The sequence below is a fragment of the Drosophila sechellia genome, chromosome 3R, assembly GCF_004382195.2.
Source record: "Drosophila sechellia strain sech25 chromosome 3R, ASM438219v1, whole genome shotgun sequence".
Classification (NCBI taxonomy): Eukaryota; Metazoa; Arthropoda; class Insecta; order Diptera; family Drosophilidae; genus Drosophila; species Drosophila sechellia.
In genome coordinates, this window is record NC_045952.1 from 10,497,679 (window position 1) to 10,520,036 (window position 22,358).

Sequence of the window (22,358 nt, forward strand, 5' to 3'; positions counted from 1 at the left end):
AACGCAATATTAGTTCCATAAAATAACAATGCGGTGTAGAGCATCTGCCATTCTTCGCTAGCTGACCACTTTTGGTGGCCTTTTTGCATTTTTACGATAGAATTGCGCTCATAACTTTGGCCGCATCCCCGAGACATTGGCTGCTCGTCTTTGGCAGCCGGGAAAACTGAAGAATTTCATACCCGACATGCGCCTGTCGCTGCTGGCTGGCAGCCCAGCCGGCCTGCTCCTCTTTTGGGGATCGGGATCGGGATCGGAATCGGAATCGGTGGCAACAGGTGAGCGGCGGTGGTCAGGAGAAGAATCAGCAGCGGAACCGACTGGCGCGTTTCGTTTCTTTCTGGTCAGGCGACTTTCCTGCTGGTGGCTGCAATCGCTTTGGAGTTTGGAACATTTCATTAGTTTTGAGTGCTGGCATATATCGTCCGTGTCGTCGTCTTGTGGCCAGCTTTGGCTATTATTTTCAATTTTATTGCGCTTTTTATTGGGGCTGCATTTCGCAGCTATATATGGCCACGATATGGCTTATTGAAACGAATGCCTAACTAATTTATATGACCACAGCGAAATCCATTCGCCGAAACGTGCGAGATGTACATATGTACATTCATACATAAAAAATGGAAAGACGGTTTGTTTGGTTCAATTTTAAATTTCGTTTGTTTAATTGGTTCAAAAAGTGTTTTCGCCAAATTTGCATATTTGTTTTTTTTTCACGTATTTAATATATAATCTGAATATTGTTAGTTTACTTTGACATAAAATATCAACTTATGCTTAGGGATATACATATTTTAGGTGTGGAATTTATAAGAGCGAACTGATATAGTGGAGCAGTTGGATCCCACCCCAATTTTGGATGATAGAACCGATTCGACAGACTTAACGATCTAAACACAAAGACAGTCTTGGAAATTAGAGTTTGCGAATTGAGAGCCTCTCGGTATTTGGTATACCCATTTGAATGGTAGTTAAGTAACATACTTGATGTGCACACAAAGGACATTAATAAACACTTAGATTACTATGTATTTCAACGCACAAACAAATTATATTTGAACTGCAATGCGAAAACTACAAAAACACACTTTGCAAGCTGCCTCACAGTTTGAGCATTAAATGTATTCGTATTCGTATTTGAATTTGTATTTGGCTTAGCTACGAATAATTGTTGTCTAGCTAAGAATGCATCAATAAAATACATTTATCCAAGTGAATTCTACATTCGTGTAATGTATATATATATATATATATATATATATGGAAGAAAAACTGTCCATAAGCAACTTGAGATATAAACACATCCATCTACTTATGTACACAATTAAATACACCTATGGATATAATTTGCTTAAGCCTTGCCCGTTTGGATAAATTACTGAATAATAGTTAGTAACACTGAACCATGCATCAAATGAACAATATAAATCACAACGTTTAAAATTTCAAAATCTTCTCTTAGGTATAATTATTATTTTTCCTTTGTCCGTGTTTTTTTTTGTTTCTTTTTATAAGCTTCATTATTTTCTTGATGGCACATAAGTTTCACAAATTCATTTGCATTTTGGATACTTTGTGACTTACTTCGAACACTATAGACTAGCTAAGAAATGACAAACTTTCAATACAAATATATAGATTAATGTTAAACTCCCTGGGGAAGTGGTTTTCAATGCTGGCACTGCCCTTCTTCACCTATTTCCTAGTTATAAGTTTATAGCTTATTCGGTCCTAATGCTAATTTGTGACTGATTTTAGCGGCTATGCAAAATATATGTATGTTCACCATTGTTTTTGCTATAAAATAGATCCGAATTTAAAACATTCTCAAACCATTCGTTACTTTCATTACTATCGTATTTCAGCTATCGTTGCTCGCTACATTTATGTATGTACGAGTACATGAACAAATATATTTGTCAAGTGGCACAAGAGTTTCATTTAAGTTTCTGTTTCGGTTTCTGCGTTTTTCGTGCTTTTCCACACTTTCTACTTCGTTTCAAGTTCGTTAGGCTATCATTTTTGAGGCGCCAGACTCATTCAGAATAAGCCGAGCATTAAAATTTCGTTATCTAATTTCATTTATACTTATTTTATAGGTATACTGTGTGATTCATAGCCATACAAAAGTTCGTAAAGCTATGGAAAATACATAGTTTTTTGGAATAAGGTTCGAATTTAGGACTGTTGGATTGGATTTCTTGTACTTGTACTGCTGTATTCAATATTTCTATTGTCTTAGACCTACGAAGTTCTTAACGTTTTATGCGATCCTTATTGCCAAATACTACGAGCCGAAACCATCTACTTAGCATGCACCATTCGTTTTTTTTTTGGTTTTGAAAATCAATTTTGAACTGAAAAAAAAACGAAGAAAACTAATAAATAATAACACAAATGAAATATGTTTTTTAAAAAATTGTTATATATTTTGCAAGGTAAAGTAAACTAATAATATAAAAATTAATTAAACTTAAAAAAAACCATTACGAACTAAGAAGAAATTCTTTTCTACAGTAGATTGAACATAAACGTATTCAAGATAAATATATGTATTTATAATGTATAATAACATTTCATTTCCATTTGCCGTTTTGATTTCGAATCAATTAAGGAAGTACACTGGGTTCATTTTTCAATTTTAAGTTTTCGTTTCCGTTTCCGTTAAACAAGTTTCTCGTTTTTAGCACACGAAAATTCCATTTTCCGATTTTAAAAGTAACTTTTGTTTTGAACTTATGCAATTTATAATGCTTAGGGGAAAAACTGATATGCTAAGATTTGTGTGTGTTGTTCGTTTTCGTGTATTCTGTATGTTAAAACCTAAATCTAAACCTTTAAGATAATAAGTTAATAATTATAATAGATATACATACGTATATGTATAATTAGTTTAAAATGCAATAAATTAGTGTTTGTGTGTTTTGTTTGTGTTAGCATTTTTATAAAATGAACATTAGCTAGGCAAAGGCGAAAGGATTATAATTTTTAAAATTATTACTGGTTACTTGCAGTTATGTAAAGAAATTAAAATTAATAATTATTACACATGAGATCACAGTATTAGAGACATAAGTTAAATATTTTCCCATTTCAATTACATCGAATATAGTTAGTAATCATCAATTTGCTTTAGTTAGGCTTTGTATGGTTAGTAACTCTGTTTTGCTTGCTCGATTTCTTGATTCTTAATTTCATGATTACTCGATATCTCGATTTCCTATCCTGACCATTCTTGGATGTGTGAAATATTATCTAGGCTAACTGTAGCATATTGTATCTTCTCTACTATTTAATGTCTTGCATAGATTTTGCTGATAGCACAACCCCGTTCCTACGACTACAGTTTAGTATACACTAAGTGATTATTCAGCATCAGCGATTGATTCCCCTCGACGGATTGCCCCCGGATGAGCTCTACTTCTCCTGGACGCTGACGTTGTCCTCGTAGAAGAAGGGCTGGCTGGAGTCCTGGCCCACCCACACGTAATTGAACTGCCTGGGACTGGTGAGCGGCGACAGGGTGCCATAGTCGGATGTCAGCTCGAAGGGAAAGGCGCTCTCGTCGAGATCCAGGGCCAGGGCCAGACTAACCTTCTGTGTTGCAGCCGGAGCTGGTGTTGGAGTTGGAGTCTTGGCCTGGTCAACGCTGGATGCCGAGTTCTCTAGTCTCTACATGCTCGCACTGGAAGTGACTATGGCCAAATCGGCGGAGTGCAGCAGGTGATGCTGCTGGTACTGCTGATGTTGCTGCAGGCTCAAATGATGTTGCTCCTGTTGCTGCTGCAACTGCTGCTGCTGCTGCTGCTGTTGTTGCTGCTGCTGCTGCTGCTGTTGCTGCTGCTGTTCGCCGCGCACCTTCTCCTTCTTGATGCGCTGCTTCAGGTGCACCTTGGCGTGGCGCTTCTTCTCATCGGATCGAGCGAACTTCCTGCCGCAAATGTCGCAGCTGAAGGGCTTCTCGCCGGTGTGGGTGCGAATGTGGGTGGTGAGGTGATCACTGCGACTAAAGCTGCGCATGCAGATGCGGCACTGGAAGGGCTTCTGGCCCGTATGGATGCGTATGTGGCGGGTGAGCTCGTCGGAGCGGGAGAACCTACGGTCGCAGTTCTCCACCGGACAGGCGTAGGGTCGCTCATGCACGGGCGTCTTGCTGGGGCGATTGGGATACTTGCGCGGCTTCACGGGCACCAGTTTCAAGGGCACAGTGCTCTGCTGATAGACCTGCGACAGGATCTCGTGTCCCTTGCTGGTGGATGGACTGTACTCGGCCAGTTGCACTGCTGCTGCTGCAGCAGCGGCGGCAGCAGCTGCCGCCGAACTGCCACCAGATCCGCCGGAATAGCCCGTGCCATTCGAGCTGGGCTGCATGTCGGGATAGTTCTCCTGCTTGGGTATCAAAACGCCCAGAGCGGCATTGCTGGAACTGGCGGATGAAGTGGGTCCTGGCAGCACCAGAGTCTGCTGCTGCTGCTGTTGCTGCACCTGCTGCACTTGCTGTTGCTGCTGGGCATAGTCCGCTGGTGAGTCAAGCCACTGGTATTTCGGCTGTGATCGCACATACTGTTGCTGTTGCAACTGCTGCTCGTGGCTGCTGTGCAGATCACCCAGACCCGGGAAGCCGGCTGAGGCTCCGGCGTAAGTTGGCGGCGGTTGTTTCAGCAAGAGAGGTGTGCAATCCATGGTCAAGCCCAAGAGCTCGGCGTGCTGTGCCGCCGCTGCTGCTGCAGCTCGTCCATCGTCGTAGGGCGAGGGAGCAGCTCCTGCCGCTTGCTGTTGCTGCTGCTGTTGTTGCTGTTGCTGCTGCTGCTGCATGGTGGCATAGTGAGCGGGCAGGCTGAACAGGGGCGGCTGGAACATGGTCTTGTCCGGACTGGGCAGACCCCAGCTGTTGCCCAAGCTATTTGAAGGCGGTGACATCGGTCCGGCCAGGACGCCCATCTGCGGCGAGGGAAGTTGCTGCTGCTGCTGTTGATGTTGCTGCTGTGCTGCGGCGGCTGCTGCGGCAGCTGCTGCGTTCATCGCGTTGCCTGTGGTGGTGAAAATGCCACGATATGAGATTTTGCTAGCCTGCTGTTGTGATTGCTGGTGTTGAATGGCATGTTGCTGATAGTGTTGTTGGTGGTGTTGTTGCTGCTGCTGGTGTTGCAGTTGCTGTTGTTGGTGTAGCGGCTGTTGTTGGTGTTGCTGCTGTTGTTGTTGTTGCTGTTGTTGTTGGAGTTGTTGTAGCTGACTGTGATGGTGGTGGTGGTGATGGTGATGATGGTGGTGATTTGGCAATTGTTGTTGTTGGTGTAATATTTGGTGTTGTTGGTATTGATGTTGCGGGGAGCTCATGTGTTGTTGTTGCTGCTGCTGCTGCTGTTGGTGACTGTGGTGGCAGTTGCTGTTGTTGCTGCTCGTGTTGTTGTGTTGCAGCTGTTGTTGTTGCTGTTGGTGTGATTGTGTATGGTTGCCTGGTGAGCCAACGCACTCGGTGTTGCTGTTGTTGCTTTCGCTTGTTGTCTGTTTGCTTGTTGTGGTTGTTGATGATGATGTTGTGGTGTTGTTGTTGTTGTTGTGTTGTGGGTACATATTACAACTATTATTACTTGATTCTTCCTTGACAATGGTCAATGCTGGCGGAGTGCTGCGCTCCTCTTTCAACGGACTGCAATGTGACAACACGGGACTGGCCACAGATATCACCTGGGGTTCCAAAGATAGATCCTCGGATTCGATGGAACCTGCAATTGAGGGACAAAGGATATTTAAGTTAGTTGAGTGGTTTTACTTTTAGAGATACTTTCATCCTAGTGATTTAAAAGTCATAAGAGTGCAATTTTTCATGGACCTAAGATCTGTTTTGTTTTTGCATAAAGTTCTAAAGAATTCCATGCCGCATTATGACAGAATGAAACCCTCTGGCTGATATTTGGGTTATATGAAAAAGTAAATCATTGCCCTGAAAGCCTTGATTGCTGGTGTTGCTGCTGCTGATGTTGCTGTTGCAACGATATCAATCACAGTTCGCCCGAACGGCATTGGCATTGGCACTGGGCAACTGCGACTGCAGCTGGGCGCGCTTTGATTTCGCGGAAATCGAACGACACGGGAGGTCGCATCATCGCTCATCGCTCGTCGTGCCCAGAAGTCAAGAGGAGCAGAAGTGCAGAAGCTGCCAGTTGCCATTGGGGGCCAGGCAGCAAAAGTGTCGGCGAGAAGACTAATTACGCGGCTACCAGGCCGGGAATATATCTTCTCCAGCTCTGCTCTTTTCCTACCCCGTCCCCCTTTTTTTTACTGCTCACGATTGTCGTCATTAATGCCGCTTGGACTTGAGCTTTAGCCTGGATATTGATTGAGTTGCAATGCGCCTAATGTGCTGCGACATCAATCTGGTTTTCGCAATGCATTGGGATTCACAGAAATTTTCGCGATAGCGTTTCTATTGTTTCATGCAATATATTTGCAAGCCAAAGCAAATTATGTATGTGTGCCCCCAAAACAAAAACAAAAGCAAAAAAAAAGAAATAAGAAAAAGTTGACAACAAATTATGTTTAATTTTGTGACAGGCCCGAAAGCAGACGCATTCCAGTCTGGCCAATATGGAGCCTTGGTCGACCAGCTCGTCCAAACCCTCCAATCCGAGTGAGACATGGCCAGCAGTTTCTCGCCAGCTTGCCAAGTTTGGCGATTAAATGCCGCTCCATCATTGTCATGCAAATTGTTTTAATGGATTTTCATTTGAAAATTGCCCATGTCTATGATTTCTGCCGTTCTGCTGCTTCGCCGTTCTTTCTTTAGCGTTTTGGCCAAGAAGTCGCCGCTGCGTGGGTTGTGGCCAGAATTTACGAGTGACATTTTTTTGGCTTCTGGCAAACTTTATAGCTAAAACATATTTTAGACACAAATGAATCTGATATATGCTTTTATGGATTTTCAATGGATCTACACGCTCTCGGCGAAAATTTGTCATTCTTTTGTGGCGGAGAAGAGAAGAGCAATTAAACTCAATTGTTTTTGATAGCAGCAGCAGCAAATCTAGTATACTTTATTTGCTTTGCCTTAATTCAATTAGAAATGCAGCTCCATATGTCCGTAGATATATACATACGTATATATATATACAAGTCCGATATGGTACGCGTATCTTGGGGCAGCGTCTAGTGAGAAAATTGCGCTCGAAACATTGACACTGAACGGAAATGTTTAATACATGCGCCGCTGTTGTTGTCTTCTCTAGATTAATTAAGCGATGTTGTTGTTGTTTTGTTTTTTTTATTATTATTATGCAGTCTTAGAAATATGAGAACGTTGCGTCGTGATCATTGCAAAATTCAATTTTATTTGACATTAATGAAAAGTGAGCGCAAAAATAAAACTGAAAATTTTATGACATAAATTTTGTGAAGTCTATACGCTGATATAGCCATTGGGATGTCAACATTTTTATTAATTTATATTTATGTGAGCAAAGTATATACATATATGAAACTCTTGGCTGGAGGCCGCTTTAAATGCCTCATAACTTAATAATACGAAACGAATTTATTAAGGCAAACGCACACACCAAATAACAAAATCTCAAAATAATAATGGAAAAAAGAAATCCAAAAATTGAAAAACAAGATCAACAAATCAGAAGACGTGCAAATAAAGAAATGCCTCAAAAAATGGTACTTCAACATTTTCGAATGTTTATTTTCGATTTTGAACTTGCGGCTGTGTGGCAAGGTGGCGGGGGCAAGCCGAAGGGAGAAAAGGTTGTGGTAAGTCGTCCGGTGAAAGACAAAGCCGAGATACTTTGGAGTGGCGCAGAAGTAAGTCAAGATATGGGCCAGCATAACGACAGTTTCTGCGCTCTCCGCTCGAGCTGATTTATGTTGAGACTTAGGACTGACAACGGATTAGTTGCGGACTCCATGCGGACTGCAACTGCGCCACTGCTGCCACTGCAACATGTGGCAGCTGCAAGCTGCATCCATTAGCAGCAGATAAAGAAAACTCACGGCCAGACTTTTCCTACCAGCCGATGGTGGGGCGCAGCCAGCCAGCAGGCAAAACTCTATAAATGTTTTGAGGCTTTTGTGTCCACGATTTATAGGCCGTATTACAATATTGAACTATCTTGACAAGGAATATATATGTACTTTCGCTACGTTCTAAATTAACTCCACTCGAGGATCGTGGTATTTATCGGGCAGGCTACGGTAGTTCCTTTCTAAGGAGATACGAGTAACTACTAACTATCAATAGTTGAATTAGCGAACTGTCCAACTAAAATTGTAAAGTATTATGAAGTACAACTTCAACTTTCTATAAGTTTAAGATGATTTCAAGATGTTTATATCGTGCATTTCTTATAATGAAACTACCAGTCCAAGTCTTGCATAGTTTTTAGTACTCACCAGTAATGGGCGGCGGCTCCACGACGGTGGTGGGTCCGAAGAACGAGGGAATATCGCTGGACGTGGTCACCGGTGTGTTGAGGTCACCCGGCAGCGCCTCGATCAGCTGCTTGTGGGCCTCCACCTGCTCGACGGCCGAGGAGGTGGGACTGTGCTGGCCACTGGTGTTCAGCAGGCTGAGATGGGAGGCCGAGCTGCGTCCGCTGCTGGCGGTGGCGCTGGGCTGAACGGCCACGTGTCCCGGACTACCGCCCTGGGTGGGCGTGGCCGTCTGGTTGCGGGCACGAAGCACCGAATTGTTGGCGGATGCAGCGGCGGCGGCTGCAGCAGCGGCAGCTGCCGAAGCGGTGGTGTAGTGGAGCAGCGAGGACGACGAGGATGCGGTCGAGGAGGAGTTCTGGGAGTTGCTGCTGGTGCTGGCGCCGCCGTGATGACTGCCGCCGAATTGGGCGGGACTCAGGTAGGTGGCCGTCGACGGACTGCCGCTGCTCTGGGCCGCCGTGCTCGTCTTGAACAGACAGGTGTCGAAGCTCAGCACATTGAAGTGGGCGGCCGCGGCCGTCTCGGTGAGCAGGAATGCGTGATGCGTTGGCGCCACCAGGGTTTCAAGCCCTTCCATGATCATGGCCGCTGATGGAGTTCCAGGGGCTACGCCGCCTGCAAAAATAGAAAGAAATTCGAATTAATATTTAGCAGAATTTTAACTAAGGTATTAAATATAAGTTTGCAAAGTTATAACTCGAATTTATACTTAAGTTATGATGTGCTTATTTTCCAACTAATTTTTCCGAACTGATATATTTCTATTAAATTTAAGACGAAATGTCGAGTGCAATCAGAGCTGCTGACCGCAGACGGACTCATGCAAAATCATAATTGCGAATGCCGCGCACTTTGGCTTTCAATTGATTTGCCACGACAGCTGTTCGATTGCATAACCCGTTTGGTGAATGAGTAGTGAGTACTTCGGGTCATCAAGTGGCGAAATTACTTAACAATTTAATTTGCCATCGAGTTGTCGTCTTTGGGATCTGTCGCAGAGACTTTCGCCTCCTTCCTGCGCCCACGATTGCGATCGCAGGCAATTAAATTAAGATCGATTAAGCACTTAGCAGCTCGAAGCCCTGAGAAGTAGAACAGTCGTCTTTCCCATGGCTGGCTCATCATCTTCATCATCATTGTCATCCTCGTCACCCCACAGGTTTGGGATCGGACCTCGATTCCGGGAAGTGGGTCATTCGGTGACCTTACGCAATCCACTGCCGCGAACTTATGCAAGTCTCTCAATTAGAGATGTGGCTGGCCAATTTTTCTAAACAAATGCCACATAAACTTGGCTTATTATTTATTTTGCAGTTATCCACGGCTATGTGTGTTTATCACAGATAAACTAACCGAATTTGCGATTGCCATCTGCAACGAGTTTGCGGCACTGGGTCTGGGTCTTCCCCCGCCATTCGATGTGGCGTCATCCGAGGCACTCGAGTGTTGTTTTATTTTATTATTTTTAGTTTTTTCCCGCTTTTTGTTGTACTGTTTTTTGTTTTTTTTTTTTTCCGCCGTGGCAAAGGCTTGACCGCGTTGATTTGCATTACAAGTGCACTTGTGTTGACAGGCAGCTATGCGCCAAAATAACTACCGTGCCACGGCGTATCTGTCGGATGTACGAAGAGGCAACATCGGCGGAAGAGTGTGTCCCGCTTTTGGCACTTTTGCTTTTTTTTTCTCCTTTATTTACATTTGATTTCACGCATAATTTCCATGGCAAAGTGCACTCGAGACGGGCAGCGAGTGAAATTACATTCAAAAACGTCGGGCCGCAGATATACCGACTCAGATACAGATACAGATACATTTACACCGCATGCTGTAGATACACATTTGTGTTGGCTGAGCCCGCGCGTGCTGTGCTTTGTGCCTTTTTGTGTTTTGTTCATTCATAAAATTATGCGCCCGAGTCAATAATTTTTACAGTCGATCAAAGATTTGTATCTGCCTTTATTATTTTTTTTTCTCTCTTCACTGGCTTGCCACATGAATCATCCGCGGGCGGCCAAAATAAAATCCAATACCTCGAACCTTTCAAAGTCTGAAAAACTGGTTGGAGTAGAGCATCGAATCGAGCCCGACTGCCACCTCTTTGGACTTCTTGGCCCGGTCTTTGTCTTCCTCTGTGGCTCTTAATAACTTGGCTAACAATTGACACTCCCTTAAATGAAAAAAAAAAAATCAAGAAAAACCAACAACGGCAAGCGATGCTGTTGCTTATCTACAGTGGCAACTGCCTAAGAAGATTACGATTGGCTGTGGAATTAAACTTCGACTGACAACCAGCGCAATCGCTTTAGAGATCTTGTTTGGCGCCCATTTGCCATTTAGAGTTTTTCCGGCTCAACGTTCGTCATAGGCAAGTGCCACTGTTTCGAACCGCCGTCTGCGTTTATGTATATTGTAAATCTTGTCTCCGGTCCGGATCCCCTGACTTCTTTCACTCTGCATATTTTTGCATAGCATTTTTCCTGATTTTGTTTTTAGTGTAGTAGGACAGACAACCAACACAACACACGTCAAGATCTCTTAGCCATGAATGAATATTGGCAGTGACTGTGCGCCAGAGTGAGATGGATATCCGAAAGATACATTTAACGGCTCGATGAGGTAGAAGGAAAAAAAAAAATAAAGCGCCGAGCATGAAAAAATTGTTATGTTGATATTATTTTAATTAAGTTTTGCCAAACCGGTTGCAGCTGTCGCTATAACTCTAGCCATTTCCATAGTTCCACTCGGAGTTCTATACGCTCTTTTTTAACCCCCTCCTCGCTATTATTATTATTTCGAGAGTGTTAACAATCGGATAGATGGGCGCCAATTTGTTTGCTTTGGCAATTGAGGAAGGGGTATAGGATAGGCCATGGCTGACCCCCAGGTCCCAGGTTATTTTTCGATTTTTAACCATTTGTTTTCATTGGCAGCACTGAAGACCTCATTGAGGATTAAATTTTGAGACGCACTAAGCGACCTTTGGCTACTTAACGGCTCCGAAAATAAACTACAAGTTTGTTGTCTCGGGGGAGCTTGTGCAATACTATACGGTACTCAAATATCGACAGATTTGCATTCACAGCCTTGGTACACAGCACGAAATAATAAAAAAATATCTCAATTAATAATAACAATAATAATACAAGTTTTTGCTTTGTTTTCTTTTGTTATTAATATGAGGAGAAATTGGAGAAACGTTTAAAGGAGAAGGGATGGCGATCATTAGTCAAATGTGTGTGTGCATGTGTGTGTTGGAGGGAAAAAGTATCTTGCAGATACATAGATAGAAAACATGCAAGTTGCATGCGACACGGAGCCAAAACGAAACGATGATGGAATGGCCGGGCGGCAACAAAGTCCATCATTCACACAGCGGGAGCAGGAACCCCATCTCCCAATCCCCCAATCCCCCAATCCCCCGTGCACCACCAACCTCCCTTCACCAGGAGTGTCCAACAAGTTAACATGGACAACATGAAAATGTATCTTTTGCCGCCGTCTTTTGCATGCGTAACACTTTGTCACACTTTTCATGCCAACAGCTCTGGTTGCCTGTTTTCCCTCCTCATGAGAACAATTAATGAAAATAAACAGCCGCGGGCCAGACAACAACACCACACCGAATATGTATATTTTTATAAAGATTGCTTTTTCGCCTCTTTGTTTGAAATCATTTTAGTGGGCACTTAAATGAAAATTTTCTTGTTTGACTTGGCAGCCAAAACGCACGAAAAACCAGAAGAAATAATAATAAAAAACACACTACCGACGGCAACTTCACGCGTTTCGGTCACTTAAAGTTTGAGAAAAATCCAAAGGAGCTGGGGGATTTGGTGTCAAAGTGCCATTTGGCAACTGCGGCAAGTGTTAAATGAACTCTACGTTGACCCGTTCATCGCAGGCGTCGGCACCTTTTGTTTTGATCTCATAATTAATGGCTCAAATACGAAAATTCGACGAAAAGCGATGGAAAAGCTTTGGGATTGATAGATGATAAATGATGGCTCGGTTATGGGAGCTTGCATGTAAATCATTTTGCTAATTGTTTTTCCATTCCACAACTAGGAAGTGCATTAGCGGGAAAGCTTTTGGGCGTTGCGGATCGGAGGATATATACATTATGTGCATTATGTGTGGAATGCAGACGAGCGAAAAACATCAAAACATTTGCCATCAAATTGTAAACAACTGAGCTGAGCAGATTGCTCTTTTAATTGAGCGCTAAGTGTATGACAATAATTTAATTACAAAAACTGCAAATGGCTAATGCAGATTGCACTTGTGCTTGGCCACATAAATTCGTTTATACATAGTTGCAGGTCGTAAATTTTGCCGCTTGGCTGTGTCTCTGCGCCCAGGTGCCTTCTAAATAACGTGCAGAAATTTTTATTATGCGTTAAATGAATTTTTATATCTTTCATCTAAAACTGAGAAAATAATATAGTCTAGCCGGACTAGCCGGTGCAGGATTATATTAGCAAATGGCTTCTGAAACTATCAAATTTATTCATAAAACCCAAAGCGTCGGGGGTTTTCAAAATTATTATTATGTTGGATATTATCATTATTTTTTTTTAAATTAGTTACACAAAATCACAAACTTTTTGAAATCTTCTAAACTTTATACATTCATACCAGATATTAAAAATTTTTTTTTTAAATTTATTTCAAAGTCAACTGGACTCTAAAACAAATGCCATTTAAAATTTGTTTAAAATTTATTTCAAAGTCAACTGGACTCTAGAACAAATGCCAATAGGAAGTCTCAAGAAGTCTCTCATCGACAAGGCGGCACACATAAATCAGCAATCAAATTTATGCTTCTTAGCGTTCTTATAAATTTAATTCGCTGACCAATAATTCAAACAGAATCACAGAACATTTTTCATTTAATTTAAGGAACGACCACAATTTTAGAACTTATATATATTATTTTATCGAGAGTCACTAAAATGTTTTCCTTAACTTCACTTTTTCAACAAACACCCACCTGGATCGCAATGGCACTTGCAGAAGAATTCAAAGGGTTTTCCCTTGGCTTTTTTGTTTTTTGTTTTTGTTGCCTTCTCGGCTGTTTGTCGCTCCTAGATGTTCTGTTAAATTTTTCACAGTCAGTTTGACGAAAGTTTCGTTCTCTTTCTCACTGCGAGGCAAAAATCAATAAAGCACTGCTCGTGTAATCATCTTATAAGGCGGTGGGCTTTCATTCATGCCGTCGCCAATTGCCGAAATATCCTTTCACTTTTACTTCAGTTTAAGTTTTGATAAGCACGAAATTGCTTCTATGCTTTATTTTCTTTTTTAATATTTTTCTTTTTGGCACTAACTTATTTGTTTCACTTCACAAACGATGCTTTCAATTTATATTCCGCGTTGAACATATATATCTGTATATTGTTTGCTGCTGAATTGGCTTTCTTGATTTCTTGCTAGCTTGCTTGGCTGGCTGGCTTTTTAGATAATTCTATTTCAACCGTCGCGTTTGCTTGTCCGAACACAACTGAGGCACGAGATGCGCCCTCTTTCGGTTTTTATGAATGAAACTCAACATCGCTGTTCGCTCACACACACTGCTTCGTCCGCAATGCCCCTGCTCGGGCGGCACGCGCCTCAGAGTCGAAATCGAAATCGAAAAACTCGCGCTCTCTGTGGCGGGGAAATCTCGCTGCTCATCGACGTCATATGCCTCGAATGTATAGTATATATATGCGTGTGTGTGTGTGATTGTTGTATAGCCGGCCGGTTTGGCGGCCCGATGTTGATCCAATCGTAGGTCTGGTTGCCTCCCTACACTGCAGCCATTTTCATCGCGCACGCGCACTCCAGCCAATCAACAGTTTGCCAGGTCTTTCCGCCGTGGTGAGTTTCGTTGCTCTCCCTCTCTCACTGCGGGCAAGCAACGCTTTTTCGACTTCGATTCTCTCCGGTCTCGCTTGAGGTAAAAATAATACAACAGGTACCCCCCATACCATGACCATTTGTGTATAGGTATGTGTGTGTATATAGTATCTCTCGGTATCCATCGATTCGTGCGCTTGTGTGAGACTTTTAGCGGCTGGCAAATGTTATGATTTCCCGAAATACGTCATCAGTGTGCGCGAAAATTGCGGCCCATTAGACATAGCAATTTTCTCATCGACGTAAACAACTGAGATCCATCCGAAAATCGTTTGCATGAGCCGGCCGCCAAAAATGTACCAATTTCTAAACAAATGATTCACTTGACCATTTATGGACAGTTTTTGGGTCGATGTCTGGGATTATTGCATATCCGAGATACTTTTCACGTTGGGCAGCAAAGGTCAGGGGGGGAAATTGTTTGGAAGCATTTTGGCAAGTATCTGTCTTAAACAATTTCACTTGAGGATTTGTTTGGGCAATTTCGAGGTAATTGGGCACTTTTATGAACTCTACCAAGTCAGTTTGGACAATACAAAAGTCCAGGGCGGAAATATTCCCATGAATCCTCAATCAACTTGGAAGTTACTTAATGAAATGCGGTTCATTTATACGCGTCAGTGGAATCGTTTGATACTGGTATAACCATAGGTTCTGGTGACTGATTTTCGTGAGAATTATATAAGATGGACAAGTTCTTAAGTTGATTGATTTATGTGACTGACTGGTGGAAAATATTTATGTGCTTGACTGAACTTGTAAAATCTCAAGAAATATTTCAAATATAGTTATACATATATATTTAAAATATATATATATTTTTTTTATAATAACACAAAATATGTTGTTTATATATATTTTTAGGCATATTTTATCTAGTTTCTATTCAAATTTACTAACAATGTAAGTTCCGTTTTCCACTGTTCTTTTTCTGCCCGATTTGAAAATGAACAGCATTTGGAATTTCGGTTCATATGTTTATCATTCGTTCACATTGTAAACGAAACAACAGTTTTCATGTGCTAAGGACAAGGTTGCATGTCAGATGTGCAATGTGCAATGTGCAGTGGCAATAATTCCGCAAATGTTTTTACTGCGAAACATAAACAAAACTGCAGTTGCAAATAGTGCGAAAATAAAATTTGGGCGACGCTGTATAGGAATTTCAATGAAAATCTTCACAGTTTAAGCTTATGGATGGGTTAACTAAAATGGTTCGGGTTAATTAAGAAAAGCCTCAGAATAACCGAGACACTTTTTTTGTGTATGTTGATTGGAGCACACGCCATGACCTAAAAATAAACACCTGAAGATATGTTTTTTTTTTTTTGGTTTTTTCGCCGGCAAAAAGTTGAGCGGCACACAACAACTGAGTACGTCAGATATCTGGCGGATACACAAGGGATACGGATACAGATACAGATACAGATACAGATATATGCGTCCCCACCCGAAAATAGAACTTTGCCTCATTTGTGAAAGTTTTTTGCCAAACAAAATAAATACAAATCGCATCGCTCCCGATTATTTTTAACCTTCACATAATGCTGACCGATCAGGGAAATATTGTTAAAATAGAGCAAAGGGAAATGGCCACGTAGAAGCCACCTGTAGGCCAACGTACGCCAATAAAAACTTGTGCTTTTCATCGTATCGGTAGCGAGGAAAATGAAAACTCATTACGCTAAATATAGCCAAATCTATTCAGAAAATTTCTATAATTTTTCACCGTACATTTTCGTGTGCTCTGTTGATGTTTTATATTATTCCCGAGGAGAATTGAATGTGGTGAAGGGCGAGGGGGGCGGCTGGGTGCCCCAGCCCCCGACAAAACACCCACGAAAATAGTTTGCACAATCTCAAAATACACTTTTGTGGCCATTGTAAATTATTCGCTGCCCGCTGACTGACTGACTAACTGAATGACTGACTAACTGACTAACTGACTGACTGACTAACTGACTGACTGCTGCCTGGCTGTCTGATTGCCGATCATCCAAAGATGGACATGCTTGCTGGTTGGCTGTCATTCGGATTCCATTCGCTTGTGGGGGGCGTTCTTGTGACTTAGGAGCAGCTGAGCTGCCAGGTGATGACTGTTGATGACTTGGTTGTTCCAGCACTGCACCTTTTGCCCAATTTGGTGGCAGTATCTCACAGACAGCGCACCCAGGACAGGTCGGGCCTCCAATAAACGTGCCCAACACAGACGTCTACATAAATTGGCACACAGTCATTGATGGTTTTTTTTTTTTATTTTTTGTGGTTTTAACAAACTAATTACCGCTGGAAGTTGAGGTGGGCACACGTAACACATCTAATAAAAAGTCTTGGCTTGTGTTTAATGTCAAATAGTGAAGTTTTATGCTAGTGCGACCAATTAAAGTGTTTTTTCTTGGGTTTCTCTTACAATAAAATATCTGTAAAATAATTTAATAAAGTAATTTCAAGGATTACATGTATATTTGATCATTGTTCTATAACTTAAAGTTCAAAAGCCTTGATAAAATACGCCATGATCAGCTAATTTATTCACCCTTTTTGCGTGCTTAGTTCGATTCATGGTGCCCTGCCTATCTGAATATCCAACATCGCATTGATATCTATATCTGTCTATATGCCAATTTCACAGATGTGTGGGTTTCCTCAGCCGTGTTATCTCATTGAGAACGTTGCTGAACGTGCGTGGGTCAATTGCTGAGACGACGGCTGATGAGGCAGAGGCGTTAGATAGTCGCAAGTCGCGACTCTCGAGTCGCAAGCCAGATGACACATGGCACGCGCCCAGCGCAGACAAACAGACACAGACACAGTCACAGATACAGATACACGACAGATGCAGATACAAATATATAGAAACCAAAAGCTGACAAACAAACCTACCAACAAACAAACATTGCCATCAATGCCAACAAGCCGAGCTTGAGTCTGTCCGTCTGTCCTTTTAGCCAAGGTCCGCGTTTTGCCGTAAATGGTGAAAAGTTTTGTTAGGGCAACTTTTGAGTTACAGCTCTCGCCACGCGTAGGCTGTAATTAAAAGCGTATTGACTGGCAGTGCAACTCGTTTGCTGCCATCCCGCTTCCACTCCAGCGCATAGATACAAGTGTATCTATGAGATTCACTTGAGCTGTGGCTGTGTGGCTTTCTATTCACTTGTTATTGGTTGGCAAGTCTTTGGATTGCCCTCGCTACTGAAATTGTTTTGTGTTTCTCATTTTTATTTTGCCCAATGGGGTTTTTGTAGGGTTTTCGCTCCGCTTGAAAACGCACTTAATTTCTACCGCTGCTGCTGAGCATTACGCAAGCCAACTTCATTTTGGTTTTGGCCAAATAGGTGAGAGCCATAAACCAATCGACAAGTGGGCGTCGTCAGCGGCTTTGGATTTGAGGTGTGAATAAATTTATATACCTGTATACATATATACATTTAACATATAATTATTACGAAGTAAACGTTTTGATAGCGCTTAAATTTCCCAACCTGCTAATTGCCAGGACATAAAATATAAATCGAGGCAGCGAGTGAAGTTTCATATTATACACTTTCTGTTCGTATAATTTTCGTTGTAAAAATTCATAAATAAAATGTGGATTTTTGTTCGTTTATATTTTATTTCAGTTAATTTATGAGCATCATAATATGCTTTATGATCTTGGCATGTTGCCGTAAATTGCTGCAGTCAACAGCGAAAAGGGGGGAAATATTGTTGTTCAGAGACACAAATTGGAAATTTAAACATTTCAAGACCCTCAAAAAATATTCCATTGGCTGAAATAGAGCGTTGGGGGCGAGGAGTGGGCGGGGCGGGCAAGGAGAATCAGAGAAACAGACAGACATCTCCAGCGCCATTTTTCCCCCCTTTTTTTTTTGATGAGAGGTCGGCGAAAATTGAGGTGAGAATTAAATTTGATTTTCGGTTTTTTATGAGTTGTCAGTATACCAAAACAAGTGCATAAAATCTAAGAAATTAGTAAGATAATTAGTGGCACTAAAATTGTTGCAGTTCGACTTTTGGAAAATCCTGAAGTTGATTAGAGTGTGGCAGTTTATGAGCCGTAAATCTAGCAACTTTAGTTTAGTTAAATTTATTATAAGACATCACTATGAGCCTATCTTGTGATTAAATGTCTGAATAAATTGTTGAAAATTAGGTATTGGTTTGAATATTCACTTGAATTTCGATTTGTTTTATTGTATATATTTTTCAGGATTTTTAGCTAACACTTTCTCTGCGTTGTCCAATTTTTCAGTCTCAATTTTGGAAAGCGAAAAACCAAATGTCTGGCAATTGTTTAGCAGCTGCCCACGGCAGCAAAGCTCTTGTCTAATTGCAAACTCTATGAGTATTCATAAACATGAATATTCATAAATAATAACTCGGCGCAATCCCAATTAGGAATAAGCCGCTCGACTCAGCCTGATTGGTCGTCTGGTGAAAGTGGGTCAAATGAAATGGCATCGGAAATAGATTGCACGAATGTGTTTGATAAGTACTTCATATGCGCTATTTATGTTGAATGCTCATGTTTTTTTTTTTTTGCGCATATGAAAAACATGGCAATCTTCTAAATATAAAACGCGTGGCTCACACGAACTAATTTTAAAAACGCTTGTCGATGAACATATTTAGACTTGGCCAAAACAAAAAGCGAAGAATCGCAAACCAAAACAAATCAAAAATACGTTCGTTCATCTTTATTTTATTATTATTATGGCCAGAGACGCGAAGGGTGAGGGGAAATTGGCTAAAATGCCCAATCAGCTGGCCGAAAATAGAGAAAATAGAGCAGCAGAGCAAATACGTGTGCCGCCCAAAAGGAAACAAGACCTAAATTGGCCAAAGTCAGCAGGCGGTCTGGCGGCGATCTCGCGATCCGCTGGATACGTCAGCAAACAATCCGAAAGATACAAAAGATGCGAGAGCTGCGAGAGATCCAAGAATCCAATTGCCCATCGCATCGATCCCCACGGCAATGACGTGAAAAGCGCCGCGTGCAAATAGCTAAATAATTACAATATAAATTTTCCACGTCAAGTTCATAAATTCTGTGGCGCTTAATCAGCTTCGCTCACTTTGATTTCCCCCCCCAAAATCTATTTATAGGCTTTTGTTATTTTCTAAACGCTCGGTCAAGGTAATTTTAGGAACTCACACACTACGTACACTATTTTCCCAATGACGTTAAATTTTAGGTTCTTTGCGAGATGGGCGAAAATTAAAAATAGTGCACACAATGATTGGCAAATCACATGGGTGGCAAGGAAAATAGACTTTCGGTTGCATTTCTCGTTTTTCGGCCTTTTATTTTTTTTGTTAACAATATCTCCGCTCGTTTTGATGGATTGGGCGCATTGCATTTAGCCGCTCGCTGAAAATTCGTTGAATTCCATTTTAATGGCTTTATTTATGGGGCGTGCATGGGCAGCATTTTCTCGCTTTTTTTCTTCTTGATTTTTGTATATTTATGAGAGTGCCGTCTTCGGCCACAAAAAGTTAATCCCACTAAATGCCGTTGATAGTTTATATTACGATTTGTTGTGCTGGGCTAAAATGAAAGATATTGGGGCATTTTAATTTTAGAATTGTGACAAATGCGCAACTTTTTTACTTTATTTCCAGTTTTATGATTGATTTTCATTGTTTTTCATTTGGCTTAGTGAGATAGTTTTTCTCGTTAGCGATTTAGTGGGCTTTTCGTGCTTACTTTGGGCTTTATGAATTTCTCACTATATTTATGTATTGCAGAAGATTTGTGTGCAGTGAGAAGTTCTTATTTTTATAGCTTCAGAAGTAGTTCGTTTTTGGAATACTATGTTACTTTTATTAAAATCCATTCAATTTCTTCACTTCTTTCATCATCATTAGATAAAATACATTTATCTGACGTTTAGCTGTGAGTTTTCTGACCCAAATTTGCAACTATCCAGTCGCGAATTATTATGTTTTCTTATCAATTGGCAGGAACGTCACAGATTACAGATTACTGATAACAGATAACAGATCGGAGATTGAACTGCCTGCGTGTTACCATATAGAACCATATATAGATAAGTCGGGCAGCGTCACAGAAGCCGCTCTGAAAAGCATTGTGCGTCAATCAGCATAATATACACGGATATATGGATGTCGCACGTCTAAATATAGGCACACACAGTGTGGAGTATACCTTATATCTATTATAGCCGTCGATATCGGGTAAAATGTATATACATATATATCCGTTTGATTAGCGGCACAAAGGGGGCCTGGCAACCCAGTCGGCCGAATGCGAACCAATATTCCAATATTGTCAGCTGCTAATGAGCAGATTCTTTGAGGGGAAATATGTATCTTTTGGGCGCATCCGTGACACACTTCGCAGTTGCATCATTAATTTTCAGTTTTCGTTTCGCCTTTTCCATCTCAGCCATATGGATACTACTCGCTCGCATCTCTGCGGCTAATGACACAAAACTATCTGCTTGTGGGACAATGGGCCAAGGCACACGGCACACGGCTAGGGATACAAATTTTGTCGTGTTTACGCTGCCAGATTGCCATTAATTTTATATCTATATAGATATATATCCCTTGCGATGAAAGGCGAGCGGGGTGGGGGGTAGACATTCCCGATATATCTTGTAATTTTTAATGTTCGCAGTGTTGTCGAGTGGAATTTTTGATTCAAACTGAAGTGTGTCACGTCTTTTGGTGCTGTGTTGCTGTTTTTATTGATTTAGTGGCCCATTTCCTTGTTGGCTCCTCTGCCTTTTCGGGGTTAGATATTTTTAGAGGCCCCCTCCTCCATGACGAACCAGAAATTGCAAGCCTATAATTAGCCCCAAAATATCTGTGGAGCACAGACATCGTATAGATGGACCGTGTTTACTTCACACCCCCCCACACACACACACATAGCTTCTGTTTGGATTTGTTTGGATGGGCGGGCAAGCGACGTCATAGTTGTGTTTTCCTCGAGACTTTCAAATTCTCATGAACTTGACGTCGGCAAATAATTAGCTGAAAGCATTTCGCTTGTTGTTCAATAATAATCAGCAGATAATACTCGTTACGTGAAACGATATAAATAGTACGCGTGGGTTATATTTAGCCGGAGAATTCGAATACTCATGGCAGCGGAACTATAAACGCGTCTGTCTATAAAGTTTTGATCTCATGGCTAAGCCAAACAAATTGGACGGAATAAGGAGAGAAATGAAAGGTCTACGGGGATATGCGCAAAGATATATAGTTTTTGGTAATACAATTCAGATGTATTCAGGCATTTGTATCTGTTTCGGCTTCCTGGGTGCGTTTCCATCATTTTTCATGGCGGAAAGTCCGGGGTGAATGTGTCGTCGTGTGCAAGTCAGGCAGGTCTCCATTGGGGCCACCATAAATCCCTTCAAATGCCATGACATGTAAATATTTTCCGAGTCTTATGGCCGCAAAAGCAACAACAACTCTCTTGACTTGCGCAGCGCTTATAAAATATAATTTCATTCTATAAGAAAAATGCAAAGTGACAACATAATTCGCCAGTTTATCATAATCAAAATACGCCTACATTGTTCGCCTTATTTTTTGTAGTTGTACTCTTTTTTTTTCATTTCTGTGCTTTCCACATGCAAAAACACTTTACTCTGGCACGCTGCTTTAAACAACAAAACCACAGCACGTATGTATGTATCTCCATGCAACACCAACACAACAATGACACAGACGAGTGTCAGGCCAAGTTGTGCAAAAATAACTTCAAATAGTTTTTCGGATCTCGGTGCTCTGCACTTCCATCCATCGCTCCCCTGCAGCATTTGCTCTGTACTCTATAAAGGTACATGGAATATCTTTTGCACCAACTGACAACTTGCTTTTCAAATGCATTTGGAGATACTCTCACGAGAATCAGATACTTTACTTCCTGATCTAACTTGCAGTTAGGTATTATTAATTAGAAATTTTTAATAAATAAATAATATAAATATTTTAGTAACGAAAGACTATTTAAAAAGAATCAATAAACATATCTGTCTATCTATCTATCT

At 41.4% G+C, this 22,358-nt stretch overlaps 1 protein-coding gene across 2 annotated transcripts in view; it reads right to left on the minus strand.

Annotated features, from left to right (window-relative positions):
- Nucleotides 1–641: 641 nt before the first annotated feature.
- Nucleotides 642–22,358, minus strand: part of LOC6616661 (hormone receptor 4) — a 53,406-nt gene continuing 31,689 nt past the window's right edge. Inside the window, exons 1-3 of one of the 2 annotated variants that reach the window (XM_032720633.1) lie at nt 13,424–13,938; nt 8,392–9,048; nt 642–5,726 (exon numbers count right to left, since the gene is read on the minus strand). In XM_032720633.1, the coding sequence (XP_032576524.1) occupies nt 3,673–5,726; nt 8,392–9,016 (2,679 nt within the window). In that variant the 5' untranslated portion in view covers nt 9,017–9,048; nt 13,424–13,938 and the 3' untranslated portion in view covers nt 642–3,672. Of the gene's footprint in view, nt 5,727–8,391; nt 9,049–13,423; nt 13,939–22,358 lie in introns of those variants that run through there. The other variant, XM_032720632.1, reaches the window with a different exon arrangement.